Raw genomic sequence first — 25,820 nt, forward strand, 5'->3', positions numbered from 1 at the left:
CTTAGAATTTGGCCCAGTGGATAATAATGGCCTCTGGAGGATCAGATGTACCCATGAGTTATATGAACTCTCTAAGAAATCTACAATATCTAGTATAATTAAGTTCAAAAAGCTTCAGTGGGCAGAATGTTTTTTTGTAAGGAAAATGACAGTATTCTTGAGAAGACTATAAACTGAAAAATTCTTGGCAAAAGATCAAGAGGAAAACCAAGAATGAGATGTATAGTTACCATTAGTTAAGATAGCAGCATCATATTACAATGTCTCCAAACTGGAGATGTAAGGTTCTGGATAGACAGGTTGTAGACAACAAATCAGGAGGCCAAGGCTCAATTTGGGCAGTAGAGCCATGGGAAGAAGAAAATTAAGAATAATGTTAATTTAGTAAGTACTTTCTCTCTTCCATAAGAAAATTTATTATGTGAACTTTGTTTCAGGGAATTAGAAATTGCTTTCAGTTAATATTTATGCATTCATTCATTCATCCTAATATTAGTGATATTTAAATGTAAATTTCTGCATCAAATATTTCATAAATTAAATAGACAAAACTACATTTCACAAGTTATAAACTTTAAGTGTAGTTTTTTATAAACAATACTTCTTACTTTATAAAAACTTGATATTCATCACACACAGCTTCACACCCAGGCCATTTGCACACCCCATGGCCATATAAGGGATGGGAAAGAGGACTGGAAGATCTCCTATTTTCTTCCTTTGGAGTTGCGGTTCTTTGACTAGCAGATGATGTGGGAGTTAAAGACGGTGAAGCTGCAAAATTGTCATGCTGCCCATTGAGAACAGGTGATGAATGATTATTAGGAGAATTATGTAATATGCCATTCAAACTTGTTTTATTAAATGTTTCATCTGACAGTCCATCTTTCCACACATTTGGTACATCACTAGGAGCAACTCCTGTTCACAAGAAACGTTGATATGTGTATGAATCATTATGATGTGAAAAAAATATAGATACAAATAACTGATTTCTTAATATTTATGTATTTCATTTATATAAATCTTTGCATGAAATTATCACATTAATTCTTTAGATATATATATATAAACATAAAAGCAAGTTATAATTTCTTTCATATTTTTATAAAAGTAATTATTATATTTATTACTGTCCACATGAAAATGTGTGTAGTGTGGGGGGAAGAAAAATAATCCAGATGTTGGTCAGATCGGTCAGATCAGTGGTTTATATAATGCACTATCACTCTTCAACCGTAAGTAACAATTTCCTTCTCAAATATGGCAGCACTTTTCAGTGACTTTCAGATGAACTTCAAGTCATGAGCTTTCTATTCACTATTCATTCCTAAATCCTTTGCCTCTTCCACATTTTAGAGCAAAGCTCCACTAATGTGATACCTTTTTTCATCATTCTGTCAAAGTACATACCCTTAACTTAGCAACACTGAACTTTTATCTTATCTACTTACTCAAATCCTCTTGCAGCAACATCCCATCAGCTGCTACTCTCTCCAATTAAGGAGTATAATATTGGTCACATTATACTCCTCATTAAGTTGTTAAGAATCTCCTCTTTATATATCCTCCATTTCACACTCACTCCATTTATCTGTCTGCCTCTGGAAACAGTCTGGCACTGTATCATCAACTGATCTTAAACTAGGTCTTAAGCATCACTGATCTACAAACACCTCAATTGCTCATGCTGCAGTTAGTCACCAACCTGTTTCCTGAGCTTGCCATAGCTTGCTGTTCTGCAGTCCTCCCCCATCTCTCTTTTTCTCAATCAAATTTTCACCTGTCTGACCACCTCCTATATCAATCACATGATCATGCAAGCCAATTGGTGGCAACATGGCACTATATCATCACCTTCAATTATCATCTTCTAGAACATTACTAAATTCAACAGTAATGTCCCTCATGCCATCTCTAACACATCATGTTGAGTAATGATCTTTAAGTAGCTTATCTTTTTATTTTTATAAGTTGCTTCTTGATTTCAATCAATGCATATACAGGGCGTTCGGGATAAATTTGACAGTTTCGTAAGGAAAAAGAAAATCTTCTTTGTATCTATTAAATTTAATGAATTGACAAAAAAACATTACAGGCAGAGTTAATTACAATACTATCAACAAGATTTACTCAAAATAACCACCATTAGCATCGATCACAGCTTCAATTCTGCTTCGGAACCTCGAACAAGCTGATGCTACAGTCTCCCTGGGAAGGGCCGCAAAAACTGTTTTAATTTTATCCATTAACTGGGCTTTTGTATTACTGGAAGTGTGATTGGTGTCTTTTTCAACTGCGCCCCATACAAAATAATCCATGGGGTTAAGGTCTGGGGAGTTTGGAGGCCAAACATTTGGACTGGTGAAGTCGTAGAAATTTTCAGACAACCATTTTTGACTTTTCCCAGAGGTGTGGCAAGGGGCCGAATCCTGCTGCCATACATACGGCCTACCATTGGCTACCCTTGTTATCCAGGGCTTGACTACAGTTAGCAACTCCACGAACAAAGCCCGAATTCCAATGCCAGGGTTCTTCAACACCTGTTCCTGCAGATTTGCGAGGAATTCTGCTGTACGAACGCAATCAGATCGTCTGCTAGGGATCTTTCTTCTTGCTACATCCTCGTAGTCACCATTGCAAGTCTCTAGTTCATGCCTGATTGTTTTTACTGTATTCAGGGAGCATTGGGCAGCAGTCGTAATATCCTTATTTTGATGGCGGGCACGAATCATCATGATACAAGTTATTCTCTTCCATGATTCAGGTGGGTTCCAGCTATCCATCCTTTCTGACATCTTGTATATGAATGAAGAAGGGTCCAAACTTTTAAATGAAGAGAAGTGTGTGTTAATACATGTAACTTACGGAAAAATATAATTAATTATAAATATGTCAAATTTATCCCGAACACCCTGTATATATTATCATCTGCCATTCAATCATACATTAATCCTATCTATTGGAATATTTCCCAATCACCTTCTTCAATATTTCATGGTCTATAGCAACACCCCACTATATGATAATATTTCTGTTTGCCCCAAGCTCACAACCTCAAACCACCATCCTGTTTATTTCTTTCCACCTGTTGGGAACAACTCTTTATTCCACCTGTCTTCTATTTTTTTCTATCTTTTTGGAAAATGCTACACTCATTGCAGTATATCATCCTCATTCAACCAGGTCTCATTGCAGCAACAATTTGTTAGTTAAATAAATGGGAGAAGAGGGAATACATTGTGTAATGCTGAATCCAGTGGAGTCTGGAGAGGATAATGTTAGGTATAGAAACAGTGAGAGTGTCTTGATGATTCTTTATACAAATGTCTACTTCTGAATACATCTCAGAAGTATTCAGAATAAAGGAAACAAAATGGTGGCAGTGAGAGCCTCAGCCTGTCCAAAGATTATTGGGATCTCTGAGATGTGGTTGACAGAAGATGATATACTGACAGGAATAGAAGTAGCAGGATATAGCATTTTTTGACAGGATAGGAAGGGAAAAACAGTGGTGGATTACTGCTTATGATAAGTGATGGGTTGTATTCTCTCAGAGTGGAGGATTTGAATAGCAATGGCACTAATGGTTTTGAGAGTATATGGTGTGAGGTGGGCAGGACAACATATTTAGTGGAGTGTTGCTATGAGCCAGGGAGCACAGAGGATGAAGAATGGGAGATGTTTAGGCAGTTAAGCTTGGCAACTGCAAAAAGAATGATGTTATGGGAAACTTTAGCAATATAAATTGGGAAGAGAAACCTGAATGTAGTAGAATTAGTCAGGGAATGAAATTTCTGAGGGACAAATGTCTTAGGTAACATGCAGTTGTAGGAACATCAGGTTAAAAAGTTTTAGATTTAATCATAGCATCAGAAGATCTGATTATAATTAAGATGGCATCTCTGCCTCCATTTGGAGAGAGTGGCCATGTGGTTTGACTTGGAAGAGGAATAGACACATAGGAGTATCAAAGAGAAGGGAATGTATGTAGAATTATAAGGCAAGTGATTATAATAATCTTAGAAATCAGCTTGGGAAAGTTCCATGGATGGAGGAATTGGAAGGGTGAGACATCATCAGTGCTTGAGAACTGGTGAAGAAATATCTATTAGCAGCAATGGAAAATTGTATGCTGCAAAAGAAAAAATGAAAATGAAAGTGAACACAATTTTGGTGCAAAGTGGATGACAAACAATATCAAATGAGAGCTGCAGGTGAAAGAGGTTATGGAAGAGATATAAGGAGAGGAGTGGAGAGTAGATACATGAAGAATATAAGACAGGTCAGGAGAGTGACTAGTATGGTAAGGAAGGCAAAACTGGAATATGAGAAGAGAATGGCACTGATATATCATTTTTATTGGTATTTCATCCTAGAGAAGTAGGGTTTAATATTAGAGGAATGGGGAAAGGTCAAAGTTTAGAAGTGCAAGAGAGTGTGTTTCAAATACTGAATACTTTAGATTTCAGTAAAGCAATGGGATTGGATGGGATTTTGCCACAGGTTTTGAGAGAATGTGTTAAATAACTGACAGCTCTGTTAACCTGGCTTTTCAATGAAAGTCTGGTCACAGGAAAGGTAGGTATACCCAAGCAGTGGAAGGAGAGTAAGATAGTGCTATTGTATAAGGGTGGTAGTAGAATGAAAGTGTTCAAACTATTGACCAGTTTGTATTTCATCAGTAGTTGTTAAGACTTTGAAAAAATTAGTGAGGGATCATTTACAGCAATGGACAGATGAGGGTAATATTATCTGTGAGAGTCAACATGGATTTGTTAAGGGGTACTCTTGTTTTAGTAATCTGATTGCCTTTTATAATAAAGTGACAAGAGCAATTGATGAGGGAAAGGCATATTCTGCAATTTTTTTTGGATTTTACAAAGGCATTTGATAGAGTGCCACATAATAAGCTGATACTTAAGTTTGAAGCATTGGTTTAGATGTCAAATTAGTGAACTGGATTGGGGATTGGCCGTCTCATTAGAGAGTTGTGATCAAGGAAGATCACAACTCTCTAATGAGAGATAAGATCCTATGAGAGAGCTGTATCAAGGAAGCAGAAGTTACAAGTGGGGTGCCACAGGGCTCAGTACTGAAGCCTGTATTGTTTAACCTTTATATCAATGACCTTGTCCATGGATTTCAAGGGGATATGGCTATGGATTTCAAAGTTGTTTGCAGATGATGTGAAGCTGGGAAGGGTTATCAGTAATAGTGCAGATGTTGTAGCCCTTCAAGAGGATTTGAATACAATGGACAGATAGGAAAATGAATGAGGGTCAGTTTAATTCAGCTAAATGTAAAGCCTTGAAGTTTGGGATACATCGAGGCTGCATACTGTGTTGGAGGAACTGGAGAAGGCAAAGGATCTGGGGGTTGATGATTGATAGAAACCTGAAATTCGGAGAATATATTGCAAAAGTGGTAAAGGTATCCCAGAGACTGTTGCAATACTGACAAGGACACTGGTTGCTGTTTTAAACCTTCATGGATGGGATTCAGTAAATAAAATAAAAAAAAAACTAGTTAAGCAGAGACTTACTCAACTAGACTAGGCTAGACTAGACTCCATAGTGGTCTGTTATTAATAATAATTACAATTATATTAATTAATTAAAACAAATTTGTTTAAATTCTGGTTTGTTGGTTGATATAGAAGTAAAACTCAGTTATATAAAACTATGATAAAATACCTGATACATAATATGATTATAAATAAGTCTAAAAATTCATAGAAAATACTAGTAATGAAATGAAAATACTAGTTTACCTTGAGGCAGAACAAATGGTTGTAATCCTAATAGATACTGCCTATGGCTAAGCTGCAGCTGTTGAATAAGCTGGTGTTGCTGCAAAGCCAACTGCTGCAGCTGAAGCTGGAGTTGTTGGTGATTTACAGGCCCTTTATCAGCTGGTGCCCCTGTGGCCAAGTTATTCAATTGTTGTAGCAATTGGCTTTGTTGGATTGTATTCATTTGAAGCTGCTCCTGAAGTTGTGGAATTACTGACTCGAGCTGTTTTAATTGCTGTTGTTGTTGTTGTTGCTAAATGAAAGATGGAAATGTGGAATGAATTTTATGAATATTCATGTTAATCAATCATAGCAAAAAATATTCAAGCAATATGATTATTATTGTCTCTATTGTGTGGTTTTAAAATTACTTAAAAGAGAATGCAAATCACAAATATAGGATTAATCTGAAGTAAAGAATTAACCAGTGATGACCTGCAAAATTCCCTTCCAGATCCCAAACATTTACATACATCATGTTCTACAATAGGTAAGATATTCTATGTAGACAATACAGCAATGGTGTTCATACATAATAATTACATAACAGCCTATGGAAACATGCAGTATGATATTAGTCGACTCCACAGATTCCCAAATTGAGTGTGCAAATGGTTCTTTTCTGCAGTTCTTTAACAACACATTGGAGAAACATTTTTTAATCTTTTGCTTGGTTGAGGTAATTTAGTTGTTATACAGTACTGCAGAGTTCAAACTCATAGTACTGATGGTTTTGGAAAGGTAAACAACAGTATGCATTCATATAAACCTTTCAAAAGTATTTTTAAAATTTAAACTTACCAATGACATATCATACAAGAAGTTAACATTTTGTAGCAATACTTTGAAAGGCTTATATTTAGCTTTATACAGTGATCACTCAATTATCTGATCTTCAAATAATAAGACTGTCAATTAACCTGACTCTTGAAGGGGTTAGTGTGTGAACTGACTTCTGATACAGCAGTACTGATCTCTTAATTTTTTGGCAAGCAACTGGTTTCCTGCTGTGATCAAATAATTGAGGGATTGCTGGATTATAAAAAAAGATGCATACCCATAGTTAATTTTCATGTCAGATCTGTTTGTTTATAATTTCTTGCTCCCCTTCCAGAACAATATTCTGGAAGGGGAGCAAGAAATTTATAAAATGGTTTGGTACAAAATAGAAAACACTTCTGGGATGAAAGAGATGATGATGATGCTGTCTTTATTTGTAATGCAATGAGAGAACACAAGATGTAGTGAAACACCTGTGCCACTATACAGTGCTTTTAAAACACTACATTTTTATTTCTAAAATATTAACTTTAGAATAATTAGAAATATGTATCAAACAAAAAGACTAGCTATTCAATATACAGTAAGTAAACTATAAAACATACAAAACAACTGCAATAATCACTACAGCAAAGTCATCAAGATTTTTATATTCCAAACATGCCAAATATGACATGACATTATATTCCAGATATGATTAGTTTCATAATTTGTTCTAACTAGACATAATGAAAAGTTTAGGTATGTGTGATTATCCATAGTAGTGCTTCGCAGTACCAGAAGAACAAAATAAATGTATTATTTATTAAGTTACTAATATTACAATAACATGTTTGCAGAGCACTGCAAACATGTTACAATAAATGGGAAGTTGTACCTTGTATGTCTAATGAAATCTCTTCAAGCTAATAAGCAGATAAGTAAAACAATACCATATCATACTGCATCACTATATTCTAAGATATCAGTGTACATACACATATGCACTGTGATCCTTCTCATGAGCATACATGTATATGATTATGATTATGATTACGTGACACCTACTCTACAACTCTCCATCTCCACCACTCAATTCATGAACTACAACAAATCGCATCATCTAAACCAACACCATCTTCAGTCGACCACTACCACTACTACTTTCACAGACAATCACAAACATCCATGCCCACAGCAGGATTCGAACCCGCAGCCTTTTGGCTGGAAAGCGGATAATCTAACCACTTTGCCAACCAGGATGGCATATATGTGCATATATTAGTGAGATTGTATCCTCAGTCATATAGTGAGGATACAATCTCAAAACCACTACATCATAGCTATTTAATATCATTCTCAGATAAGCTTAACACAAACTTCAAGGATGTTTGATAATACTAAGCAAAACCAATAATAACCAGAGAAGCATTAAAACAAAGAAACATGTTCAGTTCTCGCATAATGATTACTGTTCCATGTATAAATGTTGAACCTACCCGAACCTAATTATTTTTATTATTATTATTACTATCTTTGATTTTAGATATTTTAAGATATTTCTATTAAGTTTTCTTAATTGCTAATTTAATTAAATAAAAGCAATAAACTCAAATCATAATTAATATAAAAACAATAAATTAAAAAAAAATCAAACCATTGTAGAAGGAATATGTATGCAACACTTTCAGTGCTGAATTTTGAACTTCTTTGCACAGATGTAAATATTTGTGCAATCAGTAAAAATTATCACTCTTCCAACAGGAGACACTTAAGTTCATTCTGGCAATAACAATAGCATGAACTTCATGAAATGTTCAAATTCCTAGTTTATACATAACTTACATGTAGCACTATCAAATTTTTCAGGTCAGTTTTATGTCTCAGAGGAGTAACTGGATCACCAAACGAAGCCCCTGAGATCAACTAATTTAGTACAGATTTAAATAAATTACTGAAGAATTTTCATGGTGGCAAAACTGATACATATAACACAAAATTCACCAATCCCACATTTTTCTACTGCTTATTTTTAGATGTTGATTATTTAAATGCACAAAAGTGTCTGACGTGTCTTAGCCATGGATGTCACTAAATAGCAAATCATTTTGCAAATAGCTTTTGTAAAATGATTGCAAACTGATTTTCTTCTTCCCTTTTGACCCTCTAAGGCAGTGTTTCCCAAATGTTTAGTACCTACATAGTATTCCTTTTAAAATTTTAGTAACTCCACCATATCCACTCTAAGAAAAAGAGAGTTTGGGAAAAGTTATTAATAATATTTTATCCAAACATGATTAATTATGAAGGTATTAATTTTTTAACATTTGCATTATAATAAATTACAAGCATGTCACTAAATAGCCAATCATTTTGCAAATAGCTTTTGTAAAATGATTGCAAACTGATTTTCTTCTTCCCTTTTGACCCTCTAAGGCAGTGCTTCCCAAATGTTTAGTACCTACATAGTACTCCTTTTAAAATTTTAGTAACTTCACCATATCCTCTCTAAGAAAAAGAGAGTTTGGGAAAAGTTATTAAAAAAAATAATATTTTATCCAAACATGAATAATTATGAAGGTATTTATTTTTTAACATTTGCATTATAATAAATTACAAACATGTGAAGCTTTTGTTAAAAAAATATCAAATACATATTATTATTATTATTAAGACACCTCAAGGGAGTCCAACACCTCTCAATCCACCTACCTACACCAATGCCATGTACTGCCCGCCACCACCACTAGTACTTCCATAGACAATCACAAACATCCATGCCCATGGTGGGATTCAAAAACCCGCAGCCTTTTGGCTGGAAAGTGGATACTCTAACCACTTGGCCGGCCAACCAGGCTCAGTTGATTTAAAAGAAAGATTTAACGAAATTTATTGGAAAGTTCTGACTGCATGGTTCAAACTGTTTGAATTCAAACTTCAATGCAAACAGTTTGAACCACAGAACAGATGCAGTCTCAAGAGATCAGTCAATACATGATAAGAGACATTTTATTTAAAACTTCCTTTAAGATTTATCAGTTGTTGAAAAATTAAATATAGAACAGCTATACTTATCTGTGACAATAAGGTGACAAAAATATGAGTAAAAAAACAATCAATTTTTTTTTAAAAAAAAGTGCCTTGTAACTCTAAAGACCTTCTGCACACTCCTAGGGGTACACATGCCACATTGCGAAACACTGCTCTAAGGTTCTTTCCTGTAAGTACTATCTTCTTCTTCTTCCATTTATTCTTTTCAATCCTGTGCTCTTCAATTCAGGATTCTTGTTTCACTCTGTTTTCAGGTGTTATTCTCCCAGCATTGGTTTTCTTCTAGATTGCATTCTATCTGTTGTTTAACTTTTTCCACATGCTTAAGCTACCTCAGTTTGTAAGCTCTAATTACCTCAGTTAGTAGAGATTATAATTGTGATTATGTCTTTTCCATTTCTTCTGTTATATTATCTCTTGAAGGTACAGAGAGTTTTCCAAGGATTTTATTTGCAAAGAAATGCATGGTTTATTTATTTTATTTTTTATCTTGGTCTATTATGCTCCAGGTTTCCGGTCCATAAAAACAATAAGTCTAATGCTTGTCTGTACATTTCTATCTTAATTCTGTTTCAGTGGATTTTGGCGAATGCTATCACTGTCATATAATGCACATAATATTTTATAAAGTTTAATAATGACTGTTTCTTCAATTAATAATTTAAAAATTATAATACAATCTGTAATAATTTTTTATGTAATAAATAACTGAAAATTATTTTGAACAATTTTTACTAGAAAATTATTTTAAATTAGTCACACTCTTCTTTATATTTTAAATTACATTTTTCAAGATAAATAAATAAATTAAATCCTCTAAAGCCTTTTACTTCCAAAGGGCATGGACAAAGCTTCATTAACCCTAATATTTTTAAAGAATGGTGGGCAGCAGTATTATCCACCCTTCAGCCATCACTGATGGTGAGACTGAAACTATTAGTGAACCAAGACCCTCGTGGGAGAGACTTCTGTAGACAAGTGCTGCCATCTTGTGGCCCTAAATTTCAACAGGTATGTATTATGTCTGAAATACTGCAAGTTCTACAGATGTTTTTTTTTTATTTTCAAAATAATGGATTTACTAAATTGTCCAATATTCATTCTTTTTCTAATTTGAATAACAAAAAATTATTATTAAAAACATACACCAAATAAAAAGCAGCCTTATTTTAAAATTAATTTTAAAAGCTCTAATATATTATTATTATTATTATTATTATTATTATTATTATTATTATTAATTTCTCAGGCATCTCCATACAGTCAAAGATACATAATGGGAGAGTGATACTAATTGTTATTCACATAAGAACTATCATACTCTCCTTGAACTTACTGACAATGGTTAAATAATTAAGCTTAATTGAAGAGACAAAATGTTGAGCAAAATCAATATTATACAAATAAAATTCAATAATTCTGAACATATGGTTATATATAAATATATGCACAAATATTAAAAAAATAAAAAAAAGATAGAAATAATGATGGAAATGATAAGCTGTTGTGCCCTTCGAATGGAAAAGGCCTAAGTTTGATTTTCGTTGTGAAGGGAGGAATCTTTATATGGATTTTTTTAATTGAAATTGAGTTCACTGGTCTCATACCGAGGTAGCAGGGTTTTTCCTCATGGAAACTCGGGTTTTTCATCTTACATACAGACAAATCGGCCCTTCAGAACACACACAATATACAGACAAAAAATACTAGTGGCGGTGGTGGGCAGTAGATGGCATTGATGTAGATGATGATAGTAGAAGTTGGTGTAGTTGGTGGATGGAGTGGTGGAGATGGAGAGCTGTAGAGTAGGTGTCCTCCCTCGATGAGTCTTTGGACTCATCAGAGGTGTCACAAAATAATAACTAAAATGAATAATGTCAACATATGTCTCATGGAAGTCTTTTTCTTTAAAGTAAATGCTTTCCAATACTATTTGGTGCATTAGCAGGTTCCACTAATGAAGACAAATGTTCAATTGGGTTCAGATCCAGACTCTGTACTGCCTACTTCAATTTTCTGATCTTATTCTCTTCAAACAAAATTTTTTATCTGAGCTGAAAAGTGTAATGGCAAGTAATATAAAACTGCCACAGTGCATATTCTTCACTGTGGCAGTTTTATATTACTTGCCATTTATATTGCCATTTTATATTACCGGTCCAGAACATCAGTGTTATGAATGGTAGTCATGATTCTATGTTCTACGACACAAACTGATCTGCAGAGCATCATCACATCATTATAGTCATCTTCATAATTCATCAGTGAGACAATACTCAATTAAAAAATATCCTCCATGCCCAAACATCCATTGTGTTAGAAGCGTGTGGCATGACTTGTCACTCCATAGAGCCAATTTCTAATGATCCAGAATCCAAGGTCTATACCTTAACCCATATCAACAATATATATATATTCATTATTGTTGGAAAAAAAAAAAAAAAAAAGGCATGTGTACTATAGTTGTTCAATGAAAATTCATAGCAGTGAGTTCTATAGCTGTTGTGGAAATACTTATAGGATGGCTTGTGGCTGATTTTATTCCCAAAGATTCTCTAGGATCTGACAGCAAGATAAAATAATCAACTTTCTGAAGGAAAGCAGGTTCGTATTAGTATTTTATGCCTTACTGGACCTAAAAGTATTCGGGCTGTGATATCAATGGTCTTGCAATTCTTCTGTATTGCCAACTAGGGACCTGGGATGATTAACAGCAACGCAATGGCATGTACAGACATGTCCCCCCCTCCAAATGACATCATTCTCCTCTAAAGAAGCTGCTAACTTTTGCTGTATACTCAACATTCAATATAAAAGATCAGAATGACTTCTACTGATCTCCTTTGGAGGCTGCTACAAAATCTGCATAATCAAAATCAATCTTCTTGTTTATACATGCATAAAACAGACTGACTTCCTCAATATCATTGAAAAAAAATTAAGCGGCAACTTGAGTCTTGTTTTGCTTACTTATTTATTCAAAGAGCAATTAACAACGGATAAATAAACCTAACAAGTTGGTGGGGGACAAAAGTAAACATTCTTTTCCGGATAACATTATTAATGGTATTAATAAGAAGATTTATTATTTTGCTATATTTAGTTTTATATCCATAATATGCTTTAATTAGTAGTGAATACCAAGAAAATGGAATAAAACCAACCATATTATCGCCTCAGCTAAATCTCAAGCAAAAAACGTATTTCAAAATTATCCCCAAAGGAACAACTAGTTTACAATTTTAATGAGGTTTTACAATGAAATTTTATACGTTCCTATAAGCACAAAGTTTCATACACAGAAAAGCAACGGGATTATGCGAATTCCGCACCCCCCCCCCCCCATGATTCTTAACAAGAACTTTTAGGTGTATCACAGCGCTAGTTTCGCGAAGTTATATACTACTGTATATGCACATAACGAGTGCTAAAAAGCTCCACTGTAATGCCTAAACGTGTTTGTAGCACTGCTACAAACGGTCAAATACAAATTTAAACTGCAGTTTCAAAAATGTTACGTAATATCCTTCTCTTTCTTAAACAGGATCTTCTTAGTTTATATAGTTTTATGAAGCCAAAGTCTAAAGACGCCAGTCCGCTAACCAGTAGCTTTGATTTCTAACGAACTTTGTGCAATACTTAATTACCAATGAGCTGCTTTTAGAGACGTTGGAAGTACGTGTTGAAAGTGTTTAGAATACCGAATGCTCGTGTTAAAAGTTCAAACTATTTCTTTGCTATTAATTTCTTATGATATAAAAAAAAAATAGTGAAAGAATAATATAATAAGAAACTGAAGATACTTCTGTAGCGATTTGGTAAATTGTGTGATCGTACTTGACATATAAGTACACAAAGTAAATATAATAGCAAAACAAAAAAAAACGTGTATATGACGATTCGAAAAAGCAAACTTCAACATGTATGTAGTCAGATTACAGAAAAGTTCGTGGCAAAAGGCACGGTGTAACGAAAGAATACTTTTACCCTTTTGCCCCATGAAACCATTAGCAAGGTTCATTTGTTCGCGATAGCTACTGTAGAACCTTTAACTGCTGAATAATCTAATACAAAAAAAAAAAAAAAAAAAAAGTTGAACAATTTGAAGTCGAAGTAAAAGAAAAATTCTGAATTCGAAATGCTGTATTACTAAAAATGCATAGTACTATGAAGTAATAGTAAATAAAACCTTACTTTTACGGCATTGTAAAAGGATTCCGTTGAAAATAATAATAATAATAATAATAATAATAATAATAATACTTAGCGAGACAACCCCTGTTTTAAAATGAAACATCTGTTTCATCAACTCCTCGACCATCCCATGATGAATTTAGTAGGATTTTTTTATTATTTTTCATGTGAATCTCACACATGAAAAGTTGTAAACCTATTTATGCATTATTAACAAGGGTAGGGTTGAGATAATTTGCCGATCACGTGGTTAGAGTAGGTTCAAATCCTACCGTGGACATGAATGTTTTATATCTTTAGATGGAAGATGAATGCCATTGCTCTGTGTGAGACTACCAACCATCTTATTGATGGCTTACAGTAACTTGTCAAGCAACATGGAAAGAATGAAAAAAAAAAAAAAATACGAATCCGATATACAGTGGAAACAAAACTTGTGAAGTTTACATTTTCAATAATAAAAATAAATAAATCAGTGAGACGAACGAAATATGTTTCTGTTGGAAGGAAGTTTGTTTGGTGAAATCAAGTTCTATATTTGTTATTTTTAGTCACTGATGGGACTACTTCAATTCAAGTTTGCGTGGTTCAGTTCGAACCACGCAAACTTGAATTGAAGTAGTCCCATCAGTGACTAAAAATAACAAATATAGAAATATTGAAATATAAAAAAAAATATTGAATTTAAACATTGAATACAAACAGTTTGAACCACGCGATAGTGCCGTGAGCCAGATGTGGATGCATGCCAAGAGATATTTTTCTAAAACTTCCTTGTTTTGTTTTTTAGTTACAGAAAAAATTAATTACAGAATAGACGGCACTTATCTGAGGTGTATGTGTGTGTGTGGAGAGGAAAAGATATAACATGATACAACTTAAACAATATTAAATAATATATATAAATCCAGATTACTTAATGACTCAGATATTGTGAAGTACATTAAAATCAACATATTAAGTTTTTCTGAACATATTATTTCGTGACACTTCCAAGGAGTCCAAAGACTCATCGAAGAAGGGCACCCACTCTATAACTTTCGTGTCCACCACGTTATCCACCAACTACACCGAACCCATAAGCATTAACAGATTAGGAGCAGAGTTACTTGAATCATTAATGTATTTATGGATATTGGTTCAAGGTTGCGGACTTTCTAAATTTCTGCACGTCCTAAATCGTTTTCACGAATACAGACTATGGACAAGAGTATACGATTTGGTCAGATGGTCTTCATCTAACAGATGGCACACGTTCAATGGTGGCATGGTCAATTAATTTTGGAAAGGATAAATGAATGTAAGGATTTATTTATTTTGGTTGGCACAGTGCTCATATCCTTACAGTAATCTCTAGCGTTAGTAAATGAATGAACATTTATATATAGGTTCGATTCTAGTCACCGACTAGAGTATTTTTTTTTTTTTCTCTAGGCCTTTTTTTCCAACCAAATTCCGATTTTTGGCGCTGGCAAGTAGAGTTTTCCTACTTGAAAAAAATCTGGACTTTTAATCCCTCAACTAAGCAAAACCAACCTAAGAACAAACGAGTACATATAAGGAACTTTTATATTTAGGCCCACGAGAAAAATCGGCTCTATCTATCATGCCGTAGGAATGCACTTAAGTTGTCGATTTTCGAGCTAGGGCTAATCCCTTTTCATTTCATTTTAGTGAAAATGAGTTAGAAGATTTTTATTTTATTTTGTGGCTGACAGGAGTTTAAGCACAGGAATCATACTAGCAACTCATAAAGCTCAGAAAGATAGTAAGTTTAATATATACTAATTTTATCTAGATGGTCGTCAAGAGATTTGAAGGTACTCAGTAAAGTTACCTGGGTGCGCAGAATTAAGTTTTATAGTCTAATAAGAATGACGACACTTCCTTCCTAACTGTTTTACCCTTATGCATAAAGTCACGCAGCACCATGCTGGCGTTTAAACCAAATCCGACGGAATATGGTGGTTAGTCCGTATTCCCCTGGCGTCCCATGTCTGTATATTGCGTGTCTTCTTCTGCCCAGTTTGCTTATCTAACAGAAAGTAAAACGTGAGTTTCCGGAGTAAAACCCTTTCCCCTCCGTATGAGCTCACCTTCATATGACAAGGCCTGATAAAAGTTCTTCACATCCTAGACGGAATCTGAACCCCTCTAACCAAAGAGCATAATCGAAACCGACTGAGCAACGGAGGCTTCAGATGAGACTTAATGGAAGTTAATAAATTCATTTAAGGAGTGCATAAGATAGCAGGAATTTGTTGCATTAGCTTAACTAACCTTCAGGGCATAGTAAAAAAGGAAGTGACAAAAATTGGAACGAATATAAGATTTTTTTTAATCTACATAAAATATGTAGAATGGCCTTCAGAAACCGGTCAGTTAAGGACTGCGTTAATATAGCTTTAAGGAAAAAAACAGATAACTATTATAGGTGAGAGATAGATTAATTAAAATTCACTTCATATACAATGATTAAAGACAGTGTGAATCTCTTCACACATACGAAATTGATGGGTTCGATATGTAACGAGACTGAAGGCGAGACAATACTGTGAGTAATCGCACGTGGATATCTTGCCTGTGTTCCATTCTTTTCTAGCATTGCATGTTTAGTAGAACTATTTCGTGTGTTCGCCGACTAGTCTGCCTCTTTTGCGGAATTTAAAAAAAAAAAACTCGTTTCCGCATGGAAAAAATCCGATCACTTCCACCGTATGAGACATGGATAACTCATCAACTTCACAGTTGCACCGCGGAAGGCGAACATGAACACCTTCCACAGCAATGATCTCGAAACATTTGGCTATAACGTTTTCATAAGTTGTACGCAGAAAATAGAAATTTATGGTGTTCATGCCATTGCTATCCTAGAGAAATTTGTGTCGCAGGGAGGAAACTGAATAACAATAATAATAATCGCCGTATTTATGCTATAATGTCTCCTGAAAGAAAACTAATAATAATAATAATCCTCGCCTGGAGATACCATTTTGCCTTGGTAGAAAGAACTGCTTGCTTCAATGAAGCTAAGAGTACTGTTAAGAAGGATCACCCAAGCTAGATTGGTCGATTCAGATAAACCAGACTAAAAGTATCTCATTTCATTCATAACAGTTCTAAAACTAGAACACAGTCCACCATATCGGATCAGCTGTCACCCGCGTCAACAAGGATTGTGTTAAATGCTATTGCTCGTGGACGCCAGGAAATAATGTGCAACAGCGCTCAATTTCCTTCGCTAAGCAGGAAGTGGAACTATAAAACAAATGGACACATAACTATAGTTAGCAATGTTAAACAAAGCTATTATATAATAATGTTACTATGAATCAAACCCACTAGTTCAAGGATAACATAACAAAAGTGAATGTATCAAGTACGGTTAGTTAGAGGGATGGAAAAAATCCCAAACTCTGAAATGAATTGACAAGAGTTAATGGATTGAAGAAGTTCTATAGAGAGAGAACTTTGAAGAACTGCAAAGAAAGATTAAAAACATGAGTTAAGTTCAAAAAGAAAAAAAAAATAAAAACAAACAAAAAAAAAAAAAGTTCATTTAAGAAGAGTCAGTAAATATTATCACCGGCCTGGTTGCCTGAGCAGTTGCATGCTCGCTCTCGGACCCACAGGGGACATTGGATGTTTGTAAAAGACTGCTCTAGATGACCTTGTATAGAACCTTGAGTTTATAATGGTTGTCTATTTAAAAAAAAAAAAAAAATTGTTGTCATAAGAATCAGAATTTCAACGAGTCCGAGACAATAAGAATTATGAAAAACGATCACAGTCGTTTCTTTCTATGTTTAAGCACTATTAATGCTGAAACAAAATCTGGCAAGGCTCGATATAAAAATCCGAATCGCAAAAAAAAAAAAAAAAAAAAAAAGTACTTGCACAAGATCTCCCCTCTCCAACCTTATTGTTATTATTTTTTTAAAAATCAATATGTCCCAATAAGGAGGAGTTCCATAAAGTTATTAGTAGTGCTGTATCATTCTTTGGAACATTTGTGTGAGAACCATTCCAAGAAGGAAGAGTCAATAAATAAGAAGAATATGAAGAACAGTAAAAACAAATTGATTTTTTGGAAAATATAATCTGTTACATCCATGCCCTCGTATATTACGCATATTCTTCTGTGATTTATTAAATTTAAAAATAATTGCTTAGAAAACTATTTTTTATTTCAAAATATTATATTTTGTACAATCTGAAGCTATTCATCAAGGGCGAGTGTATTCATTTGTCTCCTGTCTGAAGGAAATACCTTAAACTATTAATTATTAAATATTAAAAGAAACCAATCAACTAATTCACAGCACCACAACTGATAATAAAGCAATTAACATACAAAATATAAAAAGAAGTTCGTGCCATAAAAAAAAAGTGGAAACCATCTAACGTTGGCAATAAAAATATAAAAGAGGAAATCTGAAAAATGGGAGTAGTTGAAATAAACGATACCATTTAAAGGCAAAAACAACAACAGAAGAATTAAAGCAAAGAATTTTAGCATCATCCAAGAAACGCACTCGCTATGAGGAACCAATCAGAGATTGAATTGCTTGTTTAGAATCAATCAACGACACTCTCATAGAATCTTGGTTGAAAAGTCTTAGAATAATGACGTGTTGAACCAAATAAAAAATAAATTTTAGCCCACCAATTCAATTACTTACTACAGATATAGGTAGGAAGAACATTCCTATAAAAACAAAAAGAGCTTCACCAAATAACTATCGCAATAACATGCTAACTGTGGCAGGTTCCATTTATAATCACCGGTTAGAAATTTCCTTCCCTCTAACCTTTAAACAAAAAAGGGTAACTATAGAAACCTTAGAGAAACAAAAAATCAATTATAAATCGATAAAGAGACCTTCAGAAAGTCAAAAAAGACAACAAAAAACTAAGTTCCACATGTATGTATTGACTATAGGAAATCATCTGATTTCCTTTCACATAGATTGTTTTTTAAGGCAAGACGCTTATTTCAAGGAGATTTACTATTACCTTCATTTTTTAACATGGCAATGAAACTTTCACAACAGTTTTCAATAAGATTGATTCCGGAACCACACTTGAAAACAATGGAAAACAACAGCTCCAACATTATACCCATTCTCAAGAAAACACACGAAATATAATCTACGATAAGTAATTTTTAATTTATAAAAACCCTATTTTCTTAGACCTTATGCACGTGAAGCATAATAATATAGTAACACTGAAATGTTTAAATCGATACATACTAAAACGCAACTTGATAAAAATGAATATTAAAATTTTAATTAGCTAAACATCATCCGAAATAAAATTGCAAATTGTAATCGGAAACCTACATCTGAACCACAGTGTGGATCAAATATCACTATATACATTAATATGAATCCCATCCACAAAATGAAAGGGTTCAGTGACAATATCCATCATGCATCGCGATCTGGCAGAACATGAACACTACATGACGTGTGCCACGATGTTCAAAATTAGTATTTTGCTTACTTAAGACATCCGTAAATGACCTACAGAATTTGGCATTTCAGAAATTATGTGTAACCAAATGAAAGAATTACAAACGTGTTGAGTGCAGCCATACACCAAAACAATACGTCAGATGGATTGTTGTCAGGCGTTGCTTAATAAGTAAATGACGCCATCCCTGACAAATATCTTTCAATAACAACTGCTTCGGTCAGGAAACGTGCCCTTCTGATCCAAAAAATTCTATGAAACCAGCTAGCTAGCTCGCCTTTGACTAAAATGCCTTTATGAAGATCCTCAAATCTTAGCCAGGATTTGAACCCAACAAGTCTTTCCAACTGAAGGTAAATGTCGCGTAGTCCATATGCAGGAATAAAATCACAATGTGCAGTATATTATTATAATTTCCTGCATCGCAGCAAAATCAAATACGAACCAGTGAATTACGTTGTACTTTTTTTTAAATGTCTGCTAATAACAGTAAATAATATATCGCTATAGTCATACGTCAAACAGAACGTCACGTATGCATATCTCGATTTCAGCATTTGAAAATTTAGCAACCTTAATTAGAGAACACAGAAATTTGTTTCCTATCTATATAAAAATAATAATAATAAATAAAAAAAAACAGGAAATCGTAAGCATTTTGAGGTGTGTTTATAGCAAGAAATGTGCAATGAACAAAACATTATAGAGCAAAAGTGCATGCTTAAACTAATATTTACAACTCATAACAGTTTCGTAAAGCAATCGTCCTTAAAAAGAAAAAACAAAGGGGGGGGTTGTCGACTAGTAATTTTGCAACCTTGCAAAGTTGTGAATGTGATTCCCCAAGCATTACTTCCTAAGAAATCAAATATTTCCAAGATGACACAATTTTTATAAATTTTTTCGAGAAATTTGAACATGAAATTTATATTCTTACAAACTAAAAAAAAAAAAAAAAAAACATTATAACAGACAGCAATTTTCTTTTTTTTTTTTATTTTCTTCAGTGATTATTGTTTAGTATCTATGACTTCTAAATCCCATGTCTCATAAACTTATACAAGTACAGCTCTTCCAGTATAGTAAGAAGCCTATTTGAGTTCAAATCGGGATGAGAAACAGCAATCCATAATCTTCATCTGTACAAATCCTCTCGCAATGCTCCCCATAATTTTGCCAATTTTGTAATTAGACAGAATTACACAACGTGCTGGGGGCATACACTTCACCTTGAGAATCTCTTCTACTTATGCTAATGATATATAGTCTTTGGTTTAAATAAAAGCAAAATTCCATTCTTCTCTCTCTCTCTCTCTCTCTCTCTCTCTCTCTCTCCCTCTGTAGATTCATTTCAAAGTTGGCATCAGCTTCTTTAGCATATCGTCACTCAGTACTATTAAATCTTTCCAAAACGAACCTGCAGTTGCCATATGAAGATAAGTGGGGATAAGAAGGCAGGTGATACTTTTCCTAAAAACTATATCCACGCGATTTGGAAAGCTGGTGTGGACATGTTCAGTTTTTCGAGCAAAATTACCCTTATGGTTTCCTTATCAAATTTAATTATTTCGCTATTAATTGTACACTGTTTTGCTGTACCATCTGAAAATTCCAAATGTAGAAGTAGAAGCAGAAGCGCAAACATATACGACGAGTGGCTATACAAATGATGTACGTTGCGTTCTAGGAAGATACGTATATAAAGGAGAAATCAGTCAAGTGTCATGTCCAGTTCGAACTAAAATACCACACGGAGCAGAGCTTAAAAGACATCGAACGTGACAGGTTGTCAGATGTCATATTGCATGGCTGAGCACAAAGATTACTGAGGCGTTAAACTTCCCCAACACATCGGTATGGAGCATTGTATAAAAACAGAGATTGAACAGAAATATCAGAGAAACTTTGGCCATGCAGATTGCAAATTTTCACAAAAAGGGACCTCACGACTATACTACATGTTGTAAAGTCTTGCAAGAAAAGGTGCAACACAACCACAGAGAAAAATCTGAAAGCTTAAGGATGTGAATACCAGTGTGCGAAGAGTACATAAAGTATTCATTCACTGTATTTCCTTGCGTGAGCTTCTGCCAACCAACCATCCTCTGATAACAAGAATTCCTAGTCAACAGGTATATTTTAGAATGATGGATCTCACTACGGTCTCCCATCGGATGGACGAGTCTGATCCCAAATGCACAGCATGGTGGTATGAAATTATTTTCATTGTACAAAATTAATCTCTCTTTTTTTTTTTTCCCCGACATTACCATGAACGACGAAATTGTATCTACACGTTCTGGATATCGCTGCCTATTCCTTCACTCATAATTTTCTGCGGTGAAGGGTAGGGTCACATACCTGTTCCAACATGATAATGCCTCACGTTAAACAGCAAAGTTTATTATAACTTGGTTTGAGGATAAAATGTTTCTAACTGACTGGCAAAAACGTTAACATTTATTAGAGTAAACCTAGAAGGGTTCAATAGAAAAACGTCTCCTTGGAGGTTTATCTTCACAGAGGTAACGTTCAGAAGTAACTCAAGTTTATCATGTTCAGTAAATGTGTTGATTTACCTACGCTAAAGGGTGGACCTACACCGTCTTAAGAATTTCATAATTTGATATTTGTATTTCTCCGGTGTTCCAATACTTAATCAAAATAGTACAGCCAAGGGTTTGAAGATGCAGCATTCCTTTGTTTTTATCCTTTGTTTACATTTTGAAGAACTTAGTTACAACCGAGTCAACTAAAGCCCGAACGAATAAAGATGTTATATATATATATATATTTTGTATTGGGGAGTTAAAATTCACTTTCCTAGAAAACATATTCTCACTACAAATTGCTGTAACAATTCTGAGTCAACACACGTAATATGATACAAAGAGAAACTTTTTATTTTTGCACAAGATAAGGTTTAAGAGGTTTCTTTAGAAAGTATTATGACAATATGCTAATTAATACTTAGTTCACTGATGTCAAACAAAACCTGTTGTGAAATTTAACTGATATTTCCTGAGGACTAGATCATGTAGCTCGTGCATATGCCAGTCTCGGCCGTTTAGTGTTATATAACCAAAACAGATATAAGCAGCACACTAAATGTTGTATGCTTCAGCTTATGAAGCTAGTTTTTTTTTCAGCTTGAAAAAAAACTCGCCTTTCTCACTGGATGATTTTTCTATGTGGATGCATGTTCAGTCACGTTTCATTATACATTGTCTGATAAAAGGACGGAAAGTTATATATAGAATTACGTGACAAAACTTAAGTTGGAACATTAATGAAATTGTAGCATTTCTTCGACAGACTACGTGACTGGTATATTAGGTCTATAAATTGCGTGTGCTCTTCGGATGGTTTTGATGGACGACGAATCCTGCACCTCCATAGGAGACTGGCTAACTCACCTTCTCTTGAAAAGTATTTATAAAGATTCTTCCGGTACCAGACAGGATTTGAGCATAGATCTTTCCAACCGAAGGGCAAAGATCATGTTGTTCTCACGAGTGCGATACAGAAGTGCTTTCAAAACAGGTACACTTTTTTTTTTTTTTTGAAGCATCAGGAAGCTGCTGGAATACTTATTCTAGTAGTGTAATTCTGATTAATAATTTCAAATCATTTAGCTTGAGAGAAAAAAAAATAGGAAGGAAAAACTTATATGGAGTCATGTCCATTAAATATGCCGGTTCCACATTAGCAAAATGCTACTTAACTCGAACGCTAAATCACAGTTATGTATGCGATCTCCACTTCTATTCGAAGAAGACAAGGAAGAGGAGAAGCTCGTAACTCAATCTCAAACTAACTGTCCGGGATTTCAAAAACAGAGGGTTACAGAAATGGCCCCTTTTCCACACTTATTACAAAACCAGGCTTCGAAGATTAAGTAGGGTAGCCATTTTCACTTTTAAGGGCATGTTGGCTACTACAGGAGTAGCTTGCATTTTTTGGACATTCGCAGACAGTAGAGAACCAAGAGTACTTCTGATCCCAAAGCGAAACTCTATTTTCCAAACGATACATCAAGGCAAGTGACAGAGAGAGAAGACTAAAACGAATGCTAAAAGTGCAGGGAGCATTATTAGGAAATTTTCAGTACAACTCTTCATTAAGAGTTGAGAGAGCGTGCAGTGACAGTAGAGTTGATATTCTCCGGATCCTTACAGATGGTTTACTCACTGCATCGTAGAGATGCTTCGAAACTTACAAATACAGCTGTTTATTAGCGGTGTGATTATGTCAAACGTATTCATAAGACACAATGCCTTCGTGATCGAAAATATAAACGAGCCTCTACGCTAATCACGGATGATTTGGACGAGTAGCGTGTGTAGTCACGTCACCATACACACACATACGCGCGGGCGCGCGCGCTGCATCATCTGGTGGCACGATTTATGACAGAAATGAATTTCGATATTTTTAAACCAAATCTCCTATGAATTAATCACTATATTCTCCATCTTCACATCTCATATAAACGCAATTTTAGTAGTATAAGATTCAGACTATCCGATCTACCTTTACTTTTCCCTAAGAAGAAAACATTTTGCAATCATAGCTTCTTTAGTGGGAACGTTTAGGTTTCTCCTATAATCATTACAGAAAGCCATCAAAACTACAAGAAAACATATACTTGTGTCATATTCTCGCTTTTATTTCTTTTACGAAACCATTACTACTCATTAATGCTTACTTTACCAATTTTCCTGTTAACTGCTGTCAGACGGAACATTCCAAGTGTCTACAATAGCCAGCTTATACGAGTATAATGTCCTAAATCGAAACAATCTTACTGTGATTGCAATGGAACTTCGAACATCACTGATCCATTTCCAAAGTATATTTCTGCTTTGACTACACAGCCTTGAAGGAAAGACCTGGGTTCGAATTATGTCGTGTCCAGAACGCAAAGAATCTTGTGACTTTCATAAGTATCTTTAACCAAAGGTGAAAAAGTCGATCTCACAAGGTAACAGGTTTTTTTGTTGTTTTTTTCTCGCGGAAACTCTAGTTTTTCATCCCACAAAATAGGCAAGCGACCAGAAGCGCATGGCAGATTTTATCTTCCTGATAACTTGCTTTTTTCGTCCCGCATGCAAACAAACTATCCAGGAGAACACATGCAATACATATTACGCATAAGATTAACCACCTTATCCTAAAATTCCTTCCTTCCTTCCTGATTTACACTTATGCGTAGACCCACACTTTACTGTGTAGGCATTCAAAACTAAATCCGATGGAATAGAATAGTTAAACCTTATTTCCTGTGATGTCCTATATCTGTATATTGGTTCTACCGGAAGGTTGGTCTTTTTTTTGAGGGGGGAAACCTGAGTTTCCGGGAGAAAGAAATCCTCCACCTCCGTATGAGACTGGGTAACTCACAATTTAATTGAAAACACTTGATAATATTCCTCACGTCAGAGACGGTTCTTTCCAACTAAAAAATTCGTCTAAGACGCTAAACCAACTGAGCTAAGGAGGCTCATCCTAACCTTATGGTTACGAAAACCAACGATACTTGGCGGGTTGAGGGCCAAAGACCTGTAGATACGGCAGATTACTATTATTATAAATAAATATCTCGTTTACTGGGTATGAAGTCCGAATAACCGGTTTAATTTCCATTACGTCACAAGTTATCATTATGCTATGTAATATCTATTTAAAAAAAGAAGATGCAAGAAAGAAAGAAAGAAAAAATCCTGAAAGACTGTTGAAGTAAAACATGCCATTGCATAAGTTGTCCCAACTCCGACCTTGGACACAAGCTCTCATGTCAGTAAGATGCCAAGTCTCGTTTTTTTTTGTTTGTTTGTTTTCTTTTTGCAAAAAATGTTGCGCAATTGCAACTTGAAGATGAAAAAACCTTTCGTGTAAACGAAAACTTTAGATGCTTCCTTTACATATATAGTCCTACACATAACTTTAATCACGAAGGTAGTCCTTTCCGGTAAAAGAGAAGAATCTACCAAACAAACCAAATATATTAAACAGTGCTAAAATCTATTACAAGGAATAGCGTGGCTATTCCTTGTAATAGCCACATTCCGTCGCTTCGGTCTTACCTGCTGCTGAAGAAATATGGACTGTTGTTGCTGTAGCAGTTGTTGTAATTGGCTTGGAGATAACACCTGATGTTGTAACAGCTGTTGCATTTGCTGCTGTGCAAGAACCTGAGGACTCATCATCAAGAGAGGTGGAGGCCCTGGGAGTGAGGTGTCAGCAGGCATCTTATCACCGGATGAATGACCCACTTTGAGCATTTGGTTCTTGAGACCCTACAAGATTCGTAAATATTTCTAATTAGCCAATGAATTGGTCTTTATATTATAAAGTTAATGATTTAAACATGCAGTTATCTTGTGAAATAGCCTAGGGAAAGAAAACAATTTGTATTTGCTAGACTTGCAACACTCATCTTTTTTGAATTATTTTAAAAATACGCTTTGAGATGTTAAATGTCGACTGAAATTGTCACTTATATGATGTGCAGGATGGAATACGACAAGGAGATTTTTTATTG

General features: G+C 34.5%; 1 protein-coding gene across 1 annotated transcript in view; it reads right to left on the reverse strand.

Annotated features, from left to right (window-relative positions):
• LOC150101959 (forkhead box protein P1-like) overlaps positions 1 to 25,820 on the reverse strand; it is a 227,939-nt gene that overhangs the window by 144,497 nt on the left and 57,622 nt on the right. Inside the window, exons 3-5 of the mRNA XM_090399943.1 lie at positions 25,363 to 25,575; positions 5,774 to 6,047; positions 609 to 921 (exon numbers count right to left, since the gene is read on the reverse strand). Of these exons, the coding sequence (XP_090256069.1) occupies positions 609 to 921; positions 5,774 to 6,047; positions 25,363 to 25,575 (800 nt within the window). The remainder of the gene's footprint in view (positions 1 to 608; positions 922 to 5,773; positions 6,048 to 25,362; positions 25,576 to 25,820) is intronic.

Source organism: Typopeltis vanoorti, chromosome 11 (assembly GCF_054136105.1).
Source record: "Typopeltis vanoorti isolate ZY-2024b chromosome 11, IOZ_Tvanoo_1.0, whole genome shotgun sequence".
NCBI lineage: Eukaryota > Metazoa > Arthropoda > Arachnida > Uropygi > Thelyphonidae > Typopeltis > Typopeltis vanoorti.